Here is a 17,511-nt window from a genome sequence, read left to right on the forward strand (position 1 = left end):
ATCTCTTTTGTCGTTTAGAGCAGTTGTTTCTCAACCTCAGCAACTTTTAAAGATGTGTTCGGAGTCTTAAAGACTGGGGAATTCTGGGAGTTGAAGTCCACACATCTTAAAAATTGCTGAAAAACACTGATTTTAAACAACGGAGCAAGAGAATTTGCTTACTTTCCTCTGCATTGCCTTACAAATAAGCATTTTTTTTCTCTGCAAAAACACTTGAAAAACGCGCCTTCTGTTGCACACAGGCAAAACTGAATATTCATACAAGATGTAGAAATCCGAATTCCCACTATTTGAGCAAGCACATTTCCCTACACTCCCCCAATAGCTGTGCCCCCTAATCCACTTCTAAAGCAAAACCCATCGCGAAGCGATGAAAGACACGCGAAAGAGTTTAAGTACTTTATCGGCAGCGCGCATGCGCTACTGGAGGGGAAAAAAAAATCTGCCAGCGCTTCGGAGAGGCAACTGCTCACGTGATATTAAGAGAGGCGGTGCAAGCTTCCAATATGGCTGCGGCCATAGGAAGCAAGGTTGCAATGTAGTTGCCGCATCTCGATGGTTTTCTGAGACCGCATGGATCGTGGGGATTTCTTGGTCTCCCTTGTGGTGAGTGAAGGAGACTTGCAGCCCGCACTAGATAAACTTGGTTATCGGTGGAAGATCCAGTAGGAAAAACCTCTGAAAAGGCTTTGAGATCGAGATCTTTCAATTATGAGTTTTTAAACTGCATAGCCCTGTGCCTACTAAACTCTCTTGAACTCTCCACGATCGTCTGATATTTTGCATACAATGCCAACTTGATGTGTGGGGCATTTTGCTGACATCTTCACAGTTAAAAAGTATTAAAAGGTATATATGCAAAAGCAAGGTAGAAGGGAATGGTACGAAAATGTGACAACTCCCCAGTGGGAGTCTTTTTTTTTTTTTTTTGCTGCCATCTGGTGTAAACCGGATTTTTTGCAGATCAGATCTGGTAGCTTACTGAAAAGGGCTTAAAGACATGCATATGGTATACATCCTGCAAGGGCAACACTTTCCAGAATTTGGAATTACTGGATTTAGCGTGAACTGATTTCCCTTTTGACACTGAGCTTTTTGACTTTGAACAAGTTTCCTAATTATGCTGCTGCTAGCTATCATCTTGCACAAGACCCCTTTAGAAATAATCCTTACATCATATCAAATACGATAGACTCAGCAGATGTCAGCATTGTCTGGGGTCAAAAGCTGAATACTGTGAATCCTGATTAGTATTTTGATAGGACACCACCAAGTTATTTGCATGGATGTTCCTTTGTAATCTGAAGTTAAGTTTGATTAGAAGACATCTCTGTTATAGAGTAAAACACATGCACTTTAGGCCATGTTTTAAAAATTTATTAGTAATAATAATTTAGTTCCCTCCCAATGAATTGTATGTGAAGTTCTAATGAGAACTATAATTGATTGAATATGCCCACCATTCAGCTTTCTGCATATTATTGTGCTTAGAAGGCACTGAAGATTTAATGGGGTTTATCCACTTAGAGGCTAGTGGTATGATATTACTTGCACATTATTTAAAAATAAATGCATCTGAATTCACTGTGGTATGACAGGCATATTGGAAAGAAAATATGTGTAAGATCATGCAATAGGTAGTGTCTCAGTCTTATAAAAATAATACCCACAGTTATTACAATAATGAACTTTCAGTGCCCTCATTGTGCTTTCTTTAAGGTCCTAATCTTTAAAGTCTTCCAACAAGACAACAGCAGGGATCGTAGATTGGTCAACCTTTGGGTTCAAAGATGATTCATTGTTGTGCAGTTCATGTGCGGACACTGGAGTAGCTTTACTGCAGGGCTACCCCAGTGTCCACACATGAACTGCACAACAATGTATCATCTTTGAACCCAAATGTTGACCATATCTACGATTGCTACTCTTGTCTTGTTGGAAGACCTTAAAGATTAGGTTTCAGACAGATCATAATGGAGAATCTGTGAAGTTGTTAAGAGTTGACAGCCATTTGATGACACATAATCAAACACAAAAAACAAAATATAAGTAGAGTATATAAAGTTATAAAAGAAGAAAAAAACCCAAAATACACAAAATATATTTGCGCATTTACAAGTACCAATGAATTGGAGCCATGATTCATAACATATTCATAGTTGATCTGTTTTAATCAATACTGCAAACCACTGAATAACTATGGAGCCGTATGCCTGTATTTCCAATGTTGAACAGCAAGTCTTATGACATTTTTTATTTCTATTCTCTGAGATCACATTTGCTAAAAATATTTGTGGTTTTAAATCAAATTTAATTTCTGAACTTTTTAGGGTATTTCTTTCTAATACTTTTGAGGATTTTTACATAACCACCGCATTAGATACAGCATTCTTTTTTATTGTGGCATTTCTAACATTTCTTGTCAATGTATTTATTTGATTGATTGATTTTTTTAGCCACCCAACTCAACCAAGTGACTCTGGGCGGCTGATTTATCCATCCTGGCAGTTGTTAATAGAGTTATATACCATGTTTCATTTTGCACCAAATTTTCCCTAAGACTATAGCTTGGTATAAATGTTACTGACTTCTTCCATTGATCCGTGACTATTGCTTCTTTGACATTTTGCATGCATTTAATTATATAGTTTAATATTTGCTCTGTCTCCATGTCATGTTTAATTAGCAATTTGTAATTATGTGTCTTAATAAATGATTTTAATTCTTTGTAGGTATTTTAAATTCTGTTATCTTTTTCAGAGTTCCTCCTTTTGTAAGATTGTTTTTTTACTCTTTTGGTTGTTTACAAATAGATTAACCATGGTAAATTATTCCTTCATTAAGAAGAATATGTTTTCTCAGTGTAGTCTATATATTATTCAAAAGAATATGAACATATTAAACATTTTCCCAGGTATTCGGGTGTCTAAAACTATCTCAGGCTGTCCAAAAATAATGAAATGGCATAAAAAAATATAAAATTCTGTGCAAAGCTTTCTATTTTTCTCTTTTAGAAGTCTAAAAGTAGTTCCAGAAAGGGTATCAATGTTCCTTCGCTGTCCCAAAAATCATTATTGTTTTCCACAGTTAAAATAGTCATCTAGGTATTTGTACTCTCTGGCAGATGCTCCACATTAGCTACTTCATGAATTTAAATTACGTATAAGATACAAAAGTTTCAAATCCAAAGAACCAATTAGTAACTTTTGATTCATGCTTTTGCCAGATGGCTAGATTAAAACCAGATCAATTTTCTTTTTCTTCTCTTAATCACTTGCTACAGATAAGAATTCTGATGGAGAAAGAGCTAAAAGGATAGGGAGTAGTGAAATCAATGCATGCAAAATAGCCAAGCAGATTAAAAGAGTAATTAACTTATTGATTAAAATTTTAACTGAAGCTAGAGCACTTTTTGAATGAGATATCATGGCTGAAGATGACCAACCTTGACTTCTGCTGTGAAAGAACCCAACAATACAAGGCAAACTAATTCTATATGAACTAAAGTTATTGACAGTTGCTTGTTGCTTTTTCATTTTTCTTTGATAAATCCTTTGCTCCTTCCTGTGAGAATTTCCTGAATTAGTCTGGGCTGTCATCCATCAGGATATTGGAGTATTTTGAGGTGTCATTGGGTTGTTGATGATACCCATCTCAGGACAAGTACAGGATATAATAGAAGTGTTGACCCAAGGTCTGGATTCTGCAAGGGCTGAATGGGAAGGAACTGAGTTTAATTCCAGTAAGCAGAGGTCTGTTTTTTTCAGAAACTATTTGGCCTTTGCCTGCTCCATTTACAACTCTGCATGGGAAACAACTCTCCGCTAAGACCGGATTTGTGACTTGAGACTACTCTAGACCTACTGCTACCGGTAGATAGGCAAATGCTTGTGGGTGTTTTGCCCAATTTGGGCTATTGAATAGCTGTTACCTACCACATTATCAGCTCTAAGATTGACTGCTGCAGTGCCCTATGCTTGGGGTTGCCTTTGAAGACTACTCAGAAACTGAGTTGATATAGAAAGCAATGGTGATGGCACATAAAAGCTATAGCACCCATTTTGGGCCTCCTGCATTAGATTCCTGTAGCCTTCTGAGCATAATTCAGAATGCTTAATTTATAAGATTGTTTTATTGCCCTAAACATTTGTAGAACTGCTTCTTTCAGAACTGATCCATCGACTTATGTTTGTCCCCAGATATGAGAGTTCTCCACCGCTGGAAATTTGGGGAGGAATACCAGATCTTGATATTTTTTCAGTTTATGCTTGGTTAGTACTGCTAACCAATACTTGGTTAGTATTGAAGAAGAAATTCAAAGTTGTACTCTTCTGCAGAATTTTTAATTAAATGGCACTTATAAAGTTGGTGTGGCTGTTTAATATGGATATTGGGACCTGTTTTGTGATTTTGTTACAGGTATTAATTGCCTTAAGGATTTTATTCTTTATTTTCTAAGACATCATGAGTCTTTTTTTAAAATAAATATTAAAGATTTTCACATAAGTAAAAGATAAACATAAAGTTAAAAACAAAAGAAAGATAAAAGAAGTAAAAAAGACAACATACAATTTTACTTCTGCCCTCTCTACTTAACTTTGCTTAAGAGTTGAGGCACACAAACAACAATCAGGTGACTTTAAGACAATATGGTGGTTGTAATTGAAGGAAATGAATAATAAGTTACTCTTTTATAAAAGTGTTTAATGTATTAAAAAGCTATGATGTTCTTACTATTGCAAACTGACCACAAATTGTAATTAGTAGAGACAATGTGTTATGACTTGCTAAAAGCTCCCTTGGAGACAGGAACCTATGCCTTGGGCAAGACCAATATCAGTAGGAAAGGAACATCCGCTCAAGGTGAAAAATAAAAGTAAACATGATAAGATAGTTGTTGTTAGGCAGGAAATGTCAAGATGACCCTTTAAAGCAGTGGTTCCCAACCTTCCTAATGCCGCGACCCTTTAATACAGTTCCTCATGTTGTGCTGACCCCCAACCATAAAATTATTCCTAAAACCATTGAAAATATGTGTTTTCCGATGGTCTTAGGCGACCCCTGTGAAAGGGTTGTTCGACCCCCAAAGGGGTCGCGACCCGCAGGTTGAGAACCACTGCTTTAACGTGTAAAACAACTTGGAGAATGACTTAGGAGAATAGAGGGGAATTGGGAGGGCTTATTAGGCGTGGTGTGCATTGTATAGGAGTATAAAATGTATAGCTTGAAAACTGCTTTTTGCGCTCTTTGAACTCAATCCATTTGGGAAGGGTCTAAGAGGCTGCGCTTGCAACCGCTTTTTATTTTTCTTCATTTTATCTCCAATAAACCTTTAATTTTGTGAACCAGTCTTGTTTATGAATAGTGAGGATTAAAATATTTGGGTCTTTATATCTCACATAATTGTGTGCCAGTTGTGAGGCACCCGATGGGAACCATATGAATGCAAGTTGTTGCAGAGGTTGTAAATGCGAAGGTTGGTTGCAAAGCTGTTTTTTTTTAACATTGTAATTTAGAGTGATCACTAAATGAGGCAGCCAATAAGTGAGGACTACCTGTACTGCAGTGAACTCTGGGTTGAACTCTTGATTGCTGGCAGATGAAGTGAACATTTGGGGTTGTGTGGTGCATGGTTCATGGTGAATGAGTTGTTTATAGTAAATGGAGAGATTTGTGCTATGCTTTGGGGCGCATGGTAATTAAGTCAATTTTCACATTTAAGACTAATGGTTCTTTTCTAAAACACAACTGGACTTTCTGGGCATTAGCACTCTGCAGATGACTGCAAAGAATATAAATCCATCCATTCCCCACTTTCCCTTGGATTAGAAACGAAATGTTTGTAAACCATCCAAAGTTAGTCTATGGTAAGATAAGCGGCCAATAAATTTTATAAATAAATAAATTAAGAAAGTCTAGTTGCCTTTTGGAAAAGCACTGTTGGGACAACCATGACTTGGATGATTGAGAATCTCCAGGGATTTAAGATTAGATTTATGAAAATATTTGTTGTTTCAAAAAGGTGAAAAATCTTGAAAATTACACATGGCAGTTAATATAAAATATGACCTCTACACCACAAAAGCATTTAAACCCTGGGTCCTTAATTTGATGCTTTCCACCCACCCACTTTATGAAAGTTACACTTTTTGTCCCTTAATCTCTCTGCTGTCTCAGCTGAGACAGAAGCAGTCAGTAGAGACTTTATAATTTAGGCTTAGCACAGTTTTGTCAGTGGATAAATGTTAGCTATCTGATCATGTCTTATGGTTGTTAGTGCTACGTATTTATATTTCAGAACTGTTTCTTGTGCTAATGGCACATCATGTTGACATTATGTTTGCATATTGTAATGAGCTTTCCTGGATTTTACCATCAATATTGGAATAGCTGATTTGCTTCTGTCATTTCATCCAACCTAGAGAAGAACAATTAAGTCCAAATGCAGCAGTGATAAAATGTCGAGTTAATTATTTTTCTTCCCAAATGGCACTGTTTAAATCTATAGCTTTCATTTATTTTCTTTTCGAATATTCAGTATAGGTACTTACTTCTGTGGGTGTCATGTCATTTCCACATTTTCATATTGTATCATATTGGAAAGTATTTTTAATTTGCTTGTATGTTTAGTTATTTTCACTGTACACCCCCATTTAGCTAGATCAGAGTGGGACAGTGATAATTCTGGATAGCTACAACTTAAACATGTTAATTAAACTTTCATTCTCCAGCATTAATAAGCATTCTTCTTAATTTTTCTTTTGCTTGAAAAATTGTCTGTTTGATTTCTATTCGAAAAATGATGACATGAAATTACTTAGTGGCCCAGAACAGAATAGGAACTGAGCCGCCTATATCAAAGGCTGATTTTCAAATAAATTGGCTTATTAGGTGGTCTTCACTTCTGACAAATCACTGTTTTTTATTAATAATGCTTCTTCTTGCTTGTTTCTTTCTTTTTTTTTTTTTTAAGGCTGGTGGGCTGGCTGGTGTGTGTGTGGACCTGACATTATTTCCTTTGGATACAGTCAAAACTAGACTGCAGAGTCCCCAAGGATTTAAAAAGGCTGGTGGTTTCCGCGGCATTTATGCTGGTGTTCCTTCTGCTGCCATAGGATCTTTTCCAAATGGTAAGGCATTCTGTGCAACTGTCTTTCCCAGTTTTATTGCAAGCTGGTCTCCCTCTAATTGACCAAAAATGCTTTTCCAAGGACTTGCTTAGTTTTTTTTTTTCTTGAAAACGTTTTGCTTCTCATTCAAGAAGCTTCTTGAATTCCAACTGAATGGTGGAGAATACTTCGTTTTCAGCTTAGTCCAAATTAAGTCCAAAATAAATTTTTCATAAACACCAACGGCCTTATCACCAACCTTTGTCTACTTTGGCACCCTGCCAAAGGCTTTTCTTGACAAAAGTTCAGAAGCAAGAGATGCTGACAAGAAGCAAATGTAGCAACATTGCTTTCCTACAAAGATCCCAAGAGCCGTTACTGCTCTTTTAAGCCTTCTGGGAGGGGCCAATCATCTCCTGGCTTTACTCCCGAGTCGTCCTTTTTTGCTTTAGCTGCTCTTGCCTTCTGGCAGTTCTTCGCATGCGTGCACTAGGAACAGGCTCCTCCTATGCAGAGCCCTCGTCTGGGCCTTCCCCTGACTCCAGGACAGGCCCATTGTCCTCCCCAGCCTCCTCACTGTCTGACTTCGCTGCCAGCTCCACAGGCTGCTGGAGGACCACAACAGAAAGGTGTTTCTCCTATGGGAGCCCCTTCCCCTAATGAAAAAAAGCAACCAGGAGACTCTGAGTTCTAGTTCCACCTTAGGCATGAAAAACTGGCTTGGATGACTTTGGGCCTGTCAGTCTATCTCAGGCCAACCTAACCCACCTCACAGGTTTGTTATTGTCAGGAAACTAGGAGAAGGAAGGAGTATCATGTATTTTTGCTGCCCTGAACTATTTGTAAACAATAATAAAAGCAGAATAAAGGTGCCTCAAACTCTGAAATGGGCGGCATATAAATCTAATAAATAAAAATAATAAATGAAAGCCAAATCAATAATAATAACATACTCCTGCTGATAGAATTGCCACATTTTAAAGAAGAAACAGTTTTATCGCACAAGTGAGTGTCTGTTTTGGACAATGTAAGGGTCTCATCCTGTTTGATATAGACGCTTGCATTTCTAACTTTCTTAAACTTAATTTTGCTTTTTAATTTCCATGAATACAACGGTGTTATCATTGTTTCTAACCTTTTTCTTCGTCCAATGGTGGATGCTAACATAAGTTTATAGATTCATCCTCAGGCATCTTTTAAACTTACTAAGCTCTTCCCAACTTATTAATTTTTCTGTTTCTTTTTTAAAATCTTCTCTCTCCTTATCTTCTTTTGGAGAAGATAAGCATCTTTTGATTAGCCACAGAGGGCAATAGAGGTAGCCCTGAAACAGAATTAGCAAGTGCTCCTTTTGACACATCCACTATTTTTCTCTTACACCATTTCTATTTTTAAATTCTGAACTTTCTCCTGTTTTTACAGATGCAATAAAAATCTACTTGAAGTCCTGCATAGTTAAAAAGCCACCTTTTTAATATCAGGGGAAACAGATGTTTTGGTTTTAGTTTTTGCCAGTATGAAATACTGCTGCCAATTCATAATTGCAGTCTTTCATTTTATCCTGCTTTTTTAGAGCATCTACACTGCTGGTGAATTTTAGAAGGAAAAAAAAAGATATTTAGAATAACACCTGACTGAATTGGGTTGAATTACAAAATCGCTTATATATGTGCAGAAGTCCTAGAAAACACAAGAGGTGGGGAAAGACATGGTTTTTGATTTGATGCAAGAAGTAAAATGGTTTATATGTATTCATTTTTACCTTTATGTTTTGCTTTGTTTTTTGTTTTCTTTGTCTCAGAAGTTCCCATGCTAAATCCTTCAATTGCTTTTTTAAAATTTAGGGAAGTTTTGTAAGCTAGTTTGGGGATTCATTGAATTGAATAAGTGATTGAAATAAAGTAACACGTTACATTGGTGAGTCTTTGGAGCTTCTATTCTCATCTCTTTGATCTGTGTAAATTTTTTTTAACATTTTATGTCCACATCAACAAAATGTTCTGCTACCTGAAGATAGGACTTCTATCAGATTTAGATATTCTCTACCTGGAGTAAGAGCATCCCTGGTATTTTTCTCTTAAAAACTATTTTAAAATTGCTGGCTTCAGTTGCCCAGTGTTTAAAAGGACATGGTTTTTCAAAAATCATTTAAAAACATTTAACAAACAATTCTAGAACATAGTGTTAATAAGGTGGGATTCAATGCTTTGGATCTGGACCAAAGTGCTGTTTGTAAGTACAGATATTCTTTGACTTACAACCATTCCTGTAGCAACTTTTCAAAGTTACAACAGCATTGAAAAAAATGACTGATGACTGGTCCTCGCACTTATGACCAGCATCCCATGGTCACGTGACCAAAATTTGGATGCTTGACAACCAGCATGTATTTATTATTGTTGTAAGGACCTGCCCCAGCTGGTCCCTCAGGAAAGCAAAACTCTTGAATCCATTAAGTTGAATCAAAAGAACTTTTACTGAGAGAAAGTGGTTGCAAGAAAGCAAGACAAAATCTGAAAAATCATGTGCAAAGCACAAAGCAATTCTTCCGTTTCCCCAACTCCAACTCCTCTGACCAGTCCACTGGCAGCCAATGTGATGCCGCAAGGTTGTTTTGAGAATGCTGAGGTGCTAGGCAGATAACAGTTCACTCTCAGGGCATGACAGCCTTGAAACCAGGCTGGAACTGGCTGGGAGGGAGTCCGCTCTGTCTCCAAAGACAATCCCCCTCCCTAATTCCTAAGCATTTACACCAAAAGCATGCAAAAAATGCCAGCAAGCCTTTCTCCCCACCACTTCCAACAGAATGGTAGGACACTGACCATAGTTGCAGCAGCCTGGGATCATGAGATCCCCATATGTGACTTTCCCAGGTGGTTTCCAACAATCAAAGTCAATGGGGGAAGCAGATAAAATAAAATAAAATCAGGCGAGACTAACTTAACCACCACTGTGCTTAAAGATGGAAATTCTGATCCCAATTGTGGTTATAAGTCGAAAACTTCCTGAAGTGAATTGTATTAAAGTAATATTACTGCCTATCTCACTGTAGTGACACTAAGCAGCTAAGTAATGCTAAAAATGTACAAAATAACAAAATATAAGACAGTATAACTGTGTACTCCTAACTCTCAAAGTCACTCAGTCTTGCTAGGGTTCAGCTCAGAGGTGGTATTCAGCAGGCTCTGACCAGTTCTGGAGAACCGGTAGCGGAAATTTTGAGTAGTTCAGAGAACTGGTAAATATCACCTCTGACTGGCCCCGCCCCCATCTATTCTCTGCCTCTCAAGTCCCAGCTGATTGGGAGGAAATGGGGATTTTGCAATAACCTTCCCCTGGAGTGAGGAGAGAATGGAGATTTTACAGTATCTTTCCCCTGCCACGTCCACCAAGCCACGCCCACCAAGCCACGCCCACAGAACTGGTAGTAAAAAATTTTGAATCCCATCACTGGTTCAACTGAAGGCTGTTCTTCCTAATCCAGGACCTCACAGCCTCCACATACCAAGAAAGCATCATATGATTGGCCCCCAAATGTCCAACCTTTTGTTTGTTGGTATTTGTTTTATTTCCAAGAAGACAATCATTTGACTTTTCTAGTTGCCTTATCATGTTTCCATATTGTCATTTTTAGTTTTATCATTTTTGGATCCTGCTGACTTGGAAAAAAAGAAAGGTTGTGTTACTAAAACTCCATCTCTGGAAGATTGTGTGTTAGATAGCGGGGGAGCTAGTCATCTTGGTTGTTGGATATATCAGACAATTTGACAACATGAAGAGAATTATCATAGAGATGGCTTGCTCCCTGACAAAATGACTATATCATAGCAGCATGGCTAGTTAAAAAAAACTGGAATGGAGGGAAAGATGCATGATACTATGGAGAATATTTGTAAATATGATGGTTCCTGCAAGCAAAGGGACAATCTTCATCTTCTTTCATATTTACTGTCTATTGTACAAACATTGCATGTAATCATAAGGAATCTTAGGGGACTTAAGAGACATTCTATCTTGTGTTTCAGCTGCTGCCTTTTTTGTCACTTATGAATATATGAAAGCTGTCCTGCACACAGATGCTTCTCCATATTTTGCTCCAGTTATTCACATGATGGCTGCCTCCCTTGGAGAAGTAGTAAGTAAAAGTTTACCTGTAATGAAATGTGCTTACACAATCGAATGGTTACAATTTTTCCTACTTTCTGGAGAAACGGGGTAGTAATGTATAAGATAATAATTATTATATAACATACAAATAATTAAAGCATACACTCATGACAGTGTATTTAGCAGCTACAAAAAAGATAGATACTGTAGCTTCAGAACTATATGACATCTCATCTAAAGTAAATACAATTGTAGAAGATAACTAAAATTCAGTGGCACTAGGGTCAACTGTATCTCCTAGAAGAAGGATCCATAATTGTGGTTCTTCTATGAAATGTCCTTATTTTAAATCACTACCCCACAAGGTACATCAGTAATAAAACATGGATTTACCAACACCGAGAGAGACATATATATTTACTGTATCCTTGCAATAATCCTTCTTTGAAGCTGTTAGAGTATGGATAAATCAATCCACACAATTCCATTTTAGGAATGGCTGATTGAATAGGCTAGTTCAGTGTTTTTCAACCTCAGCAACTTTAAGTTGTGTGGACTTCAGCTCCCAGAATTCCACAGCCAATATGCTAGTGGAAAAATTCTGGGAGTTGAAGTCCACACATCTTAAAAGTTATTGAGGTTGAAAAACATTGGCCCAATTGAAAATCTGCAATGCTTCTTCTAAGGCTACCCTTACTTTGGAAAATAACTTTGTGTTAGAGAGATGCCGTATTTTTTGGAGTATAAAACACACTCCCCCCCCCAAAAAAAAGTGGGTGAAAATTGTGGTGCGACTTATACACCGAATGTTGCTGAAGCCCCGCCGACCCACCAGCCCCCACCCTTCTGCCGTTTTTGGCCTCCGCGTGTCACGTTTTTGGTCTCCCCACATCGCATTTTCAGCATCCACTTGCCCTGTTTTTGGCCTCTGTGCGTTGCATTTTTGGCCAGTTCCAGGCAGCGGGGATCTCCGCTGCTGCTGCCGCCAATCCCTGCCTTCTGGAACCTGATGAAAATGCGACGCACGGAGGCCAAAAATGGGGCGTGCAGATGCTGAAAACGCAATGTGCGGAGGCTGAAAATGTGACATGCGGAGACGGCGATGGGCTCTGGCGATCCCTGCAGCCTGGAACAGCTGATTGGCAGTATTCCGGGAGCCCAATCCAACTGCCAATTAGCTGTTCATGATAAATCAGGCTGCGATAACCTGCTGAAGCTGACCAGGCTGTTTGCTGTTTGCTGCAAGGATGCTAGCCAGATGAATACCGACGGATGCTAGTAGGCAGAGGCAGATTTTTTCCCCCTTGTTTTCCTCCCCAAAAAAGGTAGGTGCATCTTATAGTCCGGAGCATCTCATACTCCGAAAAATACGGTATATGGACCTGTTTCTTCCCACCGCCAAGCATCCTCCAGGAAGGATGTGACCACCCACCCACAGCATTGCCCACTTCAGCTAATTGGGTATCAGTATTATCTCCAGATACCTGCCTGGCCATTTAGTTAGAATGGGCAAATAGTAGATGGGTTATACTTTTTCTTATCTAACTTGCTGGTTGCAAATAGCTGAGCCAAGAACCTGGAGCCATGGTGTGCTGGCCCCAGAGCTGGTACAAGTGGGTGGGAGTTTCTCATTCCCTTCTCCCCTGCCAAATGCTATTGAACCGTCTTTGATTGATTCTTCTTTGTGTCCCAAATTGCACACAAAAGGGTAAAAATTGTAATTATAGCTTTATTGATTAGTCATTAGACTTTAATCAAGCCACAACCACAGGGAAAGGCTATTATTTGGTAAGCAGGCCTCAACTTTCAGCACGGCTTCCCTCCCCACACTTTAATTGTTGTTGGACTGTAACAAATGGCTGGTCTATAGATATGTAGTAATAAGATGCAGGCACAAGTTTAGGTTCCTATGAAATGGCTGTTTTATGTTCTCAGAATGTCGAGTGTATTGCAAAATCATGGCCTTACTGTATAGATTGCTCTGATTGAGTTGGATAAGGATAGGAGGCGCTTTCATTGGCAGCTCCTTGTGAATTCTCATCAGGGGAGAGCTGACTTCTACCTTGCTGCTTTCTGTTGGAGAAGCAGGCAAGTGGTCCTTGAAGCTGCTCAGCTACCAATTGTGATGCTCTCTGTTTTAAGGAGGCTCCATGGCTGAGTGATCCAGAGCATGCTTCGCCTAGAGAAGGTCCCAGGTGGCCTGGGATCAGACTGAAACCCAGAGAGTCATTACTCAGGTAGTCCTCGACTTACGATAACAATTGAGCCCAAAACCTCTGTTGCTATGCGAGACAATTGTTAAGTGGGTTTTGCCCAGTGGTGAAATTCATTTTTTTTTACTACCGGTTCTGTGGGCGTGGCTTGGTGGGTGTGGTATGGCTTGATGGGCGTGACTTGGTGGGTGGGGCAGGGGAAGGATATTGCAAAACCTCCATTCCCTCCCCACTCCAGGGGTAGGATACTGCAAAATCCCCATTCCCTCCCCACTCCTGGGGGAAGGATATTGCAAAAACTCAATTTCCACTCCACTCCAGGGGAAGAATACTACAAAATCCCCATTCCCTCCCCACTCCTGGGGGAAGGATATTGCAAAACCTCAATTCCCACTCCACTCCAGGGGAAGGATACTGCAAAATCCCCATTCCCTCCCCACTCTTGTGGAAGGATATTGCAAAACCTCCATTCCCACCCCACTCCAGGGGAAGGATACTGCAAAATTCCCATTCCCTCCCCACTCTGGGGAAGGATACTGCAAAATCCCCATTCCCACCCCACTCTGGGGCCAGCCAGAGGTGGTATTTGCCAGTTCTCCAAACTACTCAAAATTTCCACTACCGGTTCTCCAGAACCTGTCAGAAACTGCTGGATTTCACCCCTGGTTCTGCCCCATTTCTTGCCGTAGATGTTAAGTGAACCCCTGCAGTTGTTCAGTTAGTAAGACAGTTGTTAAGTGAATCTGACTTCCCCATTGATTTTGCTTGTCAAAAGGTAATCGTGTGATCCCAGGACACTGCAACTATGAACACTAAATATGATTCACAAAAACTGGTGAACCAGAAAAACTGGTTATGAAAATATGAACCAGTTGCCAAGCATCTGAATTTCGATCACGTGATCTTGAAGACGCTGCAATGGTTGAAAGTGTGAAAAACGGTATAATAAGTCACTTTTTCCAGTGCTGTTGTAACTTCAAATGGTCACTAAATGAATGTTTGTAAGTGGAGGACTAGCTATAGTCCCTACAGGCACTATAGTTACTTGACTTAACTCTTTCATTCACAATATAGCTTGGTTTTGGATTACTGTGTTGTATGAATGCAGGGTTTATGTTTCAGCATATCCAAACAAAATGAGGTCTTTTTTTAAATAACCTGTTGACTGCTTTTTCTTCTTTATTCATAACATAGACATATACATAATTTGTAAAAGGGGGAGGAGAATTTACTGCTTTTTTCTTTTCAACACCCAGCCAGGGTGGATCCTACATGTTAAATTTAAATGATCACTTTTCCCTCTTCTTTTGTACACTATATTTTTCTGTTGTTGTTGTTGTTGTTGTTGTTGTTGTTGTTGTTGTTGTTGTTGTTGTTGTTGTTGTTAGGGTTGAATATATGCTTTTGTTTCATTCTGTTTGTTTTACAGTTTGTATTTTATTTTTTTATGGTAAAACAATATTAAACAAAATGAGGTCTATTAAGTAAATAATTATTAAACAAACGTTTGCATTAGTCAACTATTTATCTGGCTTGAACAAGATCTAAAGCTTTAAAGTATGGTTTATAGATTCACATGCTGCTCCAAACTACCCTGTTTTCCCCCAAATAAGACATCCCCTGATAATAAGCCCAATCGGGCTTTTGAGCACATGGCAATAAGGCCAAACGCTTATTTCAGGGTTCAAAAAAATATAAGACAGGGTCTTATTTTTGGGGAAACATGGTATAATGTAGCCTGCTTTGGTTTTGAATGTTGTATGAACCTCAGCTGCATAAATCAGATGTCTATGATCCAATGTACAACAAAGGGACCGATAGGACATAAGCAGTGACTCTTGAATGAATCACAGTAGGTTCTGAAATATTCATAAACTTTTGGGCTTGTTCATGTTATAAAGATGCTAGGATTCTGCCAAACTCCTGTGCAAGAGAGCAGATAACATATTGTTAAAAGTGCTGGGGGGAAAAAAATGAGATTCTGCCACTAGAACCTGGTGGAGAAAATGAAGGACAGTTATATTGGGGGAAACTTAAATTACAGCTGCAGCTTGAAATTGCTTGTAAATCAAGATGAATGGAAGCAGAGAGTTACAAGCAACGCCAGCAGATTCATCACGCAATTAAAGGCTAAACCAGCAAATTAAGAACTGTCAGCTATCTGAGCAGCTGCCCACAGGGTTTTTATGGGAATTATATTCAGGCACGTCCCCTTTCTGTTTTTTTACTACCCATATTACTTTGGTTTATAGGATTTACTATGCTGTGGATGTTGCTGTTTCCTCCTAACCCCCGAACTCCAAGAGTTTTTTTTAAAGGGATGAACAGTATAGTAGTTACAGGTAGTCCTGGCTACGTAGTAGACATGGATATAGGTAAGATAAAGGTTCCCCTTGCACATATGTGCTAGTCATTCCCGACTCTAGGGGGCGGTGCTCATCTCCGTTTCAAAGCTGAAGAGCCAGTACTGTCCAAAGACATCTCCGTGGTCATGTGGCCGGCATGACTAAACACCAAAGGCACACGGAACGCTGTTATCTTCCCATCAAAGGTGGTCCCTATTTTTCTACTTGCTTTTTTACATGCTTTCCAACTGCTAGGTTGGCAGAAGCTGGGACAAGTAACGGGAGCTCACCCTGTTACACGGCACTAGGGATTCGAACTGCTGAACTGCCGATCTTTCGATTGACAACCTCAGCGTCTTAGCCACTGAGCCACTGCGTCCCTTGGACATGGATATATATTTGTAGATTATATGGGGATTACAGCCCTGGATCAGCAGCAGACTTCATATCATTTTCCACCCCACTCCCGCTTTTTCATGCTGTAGCTGTGACTTAAGTCTTCCCTTCCCTTACAATTAACATTTTCAAGATTTATTTTTTGTGATTGGCCTTTTAGTTTAACTCTCAGGAGAGCTATCGGACTATGATCCCCAGCCTTCTTCATCCAAGGGCCTTTCAAAATTGTTGGGGCCACAACTCTCAGAATAGCTAAGCTAGCTTTAATGCCAATGACGCTAATATGGCTATAGTTTATATCATCTGTCTATCTATCTCCATCCATCCATCTTTCTCTCTTTCTCTCTCTTGCACACACACAGAGAAGGAGAGATGAGAGGGGGAGAGAGAGAAAGAGAGATGAGAGGGGGAGAGAAAGAGAGATGAGAGGGGGAGAGAGAGAGAGAGAGAAAGAGATGAGAGAGAGAGAGAGATGAGAGGGGGAGAGAGAGAGAAAGAGATGAGAGAGAGATGAGAGAGAGAGAGAAAGAGAAAGAGAGATGAGAGAGAGAGAAAGATGAGAGGGGGAGAGAGAAAGAGAGATGAGAGAGAGAGAAAGAGAGAGAGAGAGAGAGAGATGGGGGGGAGAGAGAAAGAGAGATGAGAGAGAGAAAGAGATGAGAGAGAGAGATGAGAGAGAGAGAAAGAGAAAGAGATGAGAGAGAGAAAGATGAGAGGGGGAGAGAGAAAAAAAGAGAGATGAGAGAGAGAGAAATAGAGATGAGAGAGAAAGAGAGAGAGAGAAAGAGAGATGAGGGGGGAGAGAGAAAGAGAGAGAGAGAAAGAGAGATGAGGGGGGAGAGAGAAAGAGAGAGAGAGAGAAAGAGAGATGAGGGGGGAGAGAGAAAGAGAGATGAGAGAGAAAGAGAGATGAGAGGGGGAGAGAGAGAGAGAAAGAGATGAGAGAGAGAGAGAGAGAGAGAGAGAGAGAGAGAGAGAGATACAGAGACGGACCTAAGGTTCTTTCTTTTAAGGTTTCTTCCAGGCTTCAAGTTTGCATAGCTCTCCTTCCCTCCTCCAAGTTTATTCTTAAAACGATAGCCTTGTGAAATGGGTTGGACTGAGTGACCCAGTGGACCTCCATGGCTGCGAGGAGATCCAGCTACAGGGTCATAAAGACCACAACTACTAATGCAGACCAGCTTATTACTTCAAGAGGAAGGATTGCTTCACTCTGGCAATGTCAGGACACAGTGTGCCCATTTTTGTCTGGGTCATGAAGCAGCAGCTTCATTGTTAACTTTCACATCATGCTTTCTGATCACACCTCAGTCTGTCTCCTCTGATTAGGTGATGAGTTAG

General features: G+C 39.6%; 1 protein-coding gene across 2 annotated transcripts in view; it reads left to right on the plus strand.

The window, feature by feature from the left end:
* Nucleotides 1-518: 518 nt before the first annotated feature.
* Nucleotides 519-17,511, plus strand: part of SLC25A26 (solute carrier family 25 member 26) — a 135,636-nt gene continuing 118,643 nt past the window's right edge. For both annotated transcript variants that reach the window (XM_070933541.1, XM_070933542.1), the window contains exons 1-3: nucleotides 519-606; nucleotides 6,974-7,130; nucleotides 11,135-11,244. In XM_070933541.1, the coding sequence (XP_070789642.1) occupies nucleotides 574-606; nucleotides 6,974-7,130; nucleotides 11,135-11,244 (300 nt within the window). In that variant the 5' untranslated portion in view covers nucleotides 519-573. The remainder of the gene's footprint in view (nucleotides 607-6,973; nucleotides 7,131-11,134; nucleotides 11,245-17,511) is intronic.

Source organism: Pituophis catenifer, unplaced genomic scaffold, assembly GCF_029215685.1.
Source record: "Pituophis catenifer annectens isolate HBS135680 unplaced genomic scaffold, rPitCat1.0.hap2 SCAF_2, whole genome shotgun sequence".
Classification (NCBI taxonomy): Eukaryota; Metazoa; Chordata; class Lepidosauria; order Squamata; family Colubridae; genus Pituophis; species Pituophis catenifer.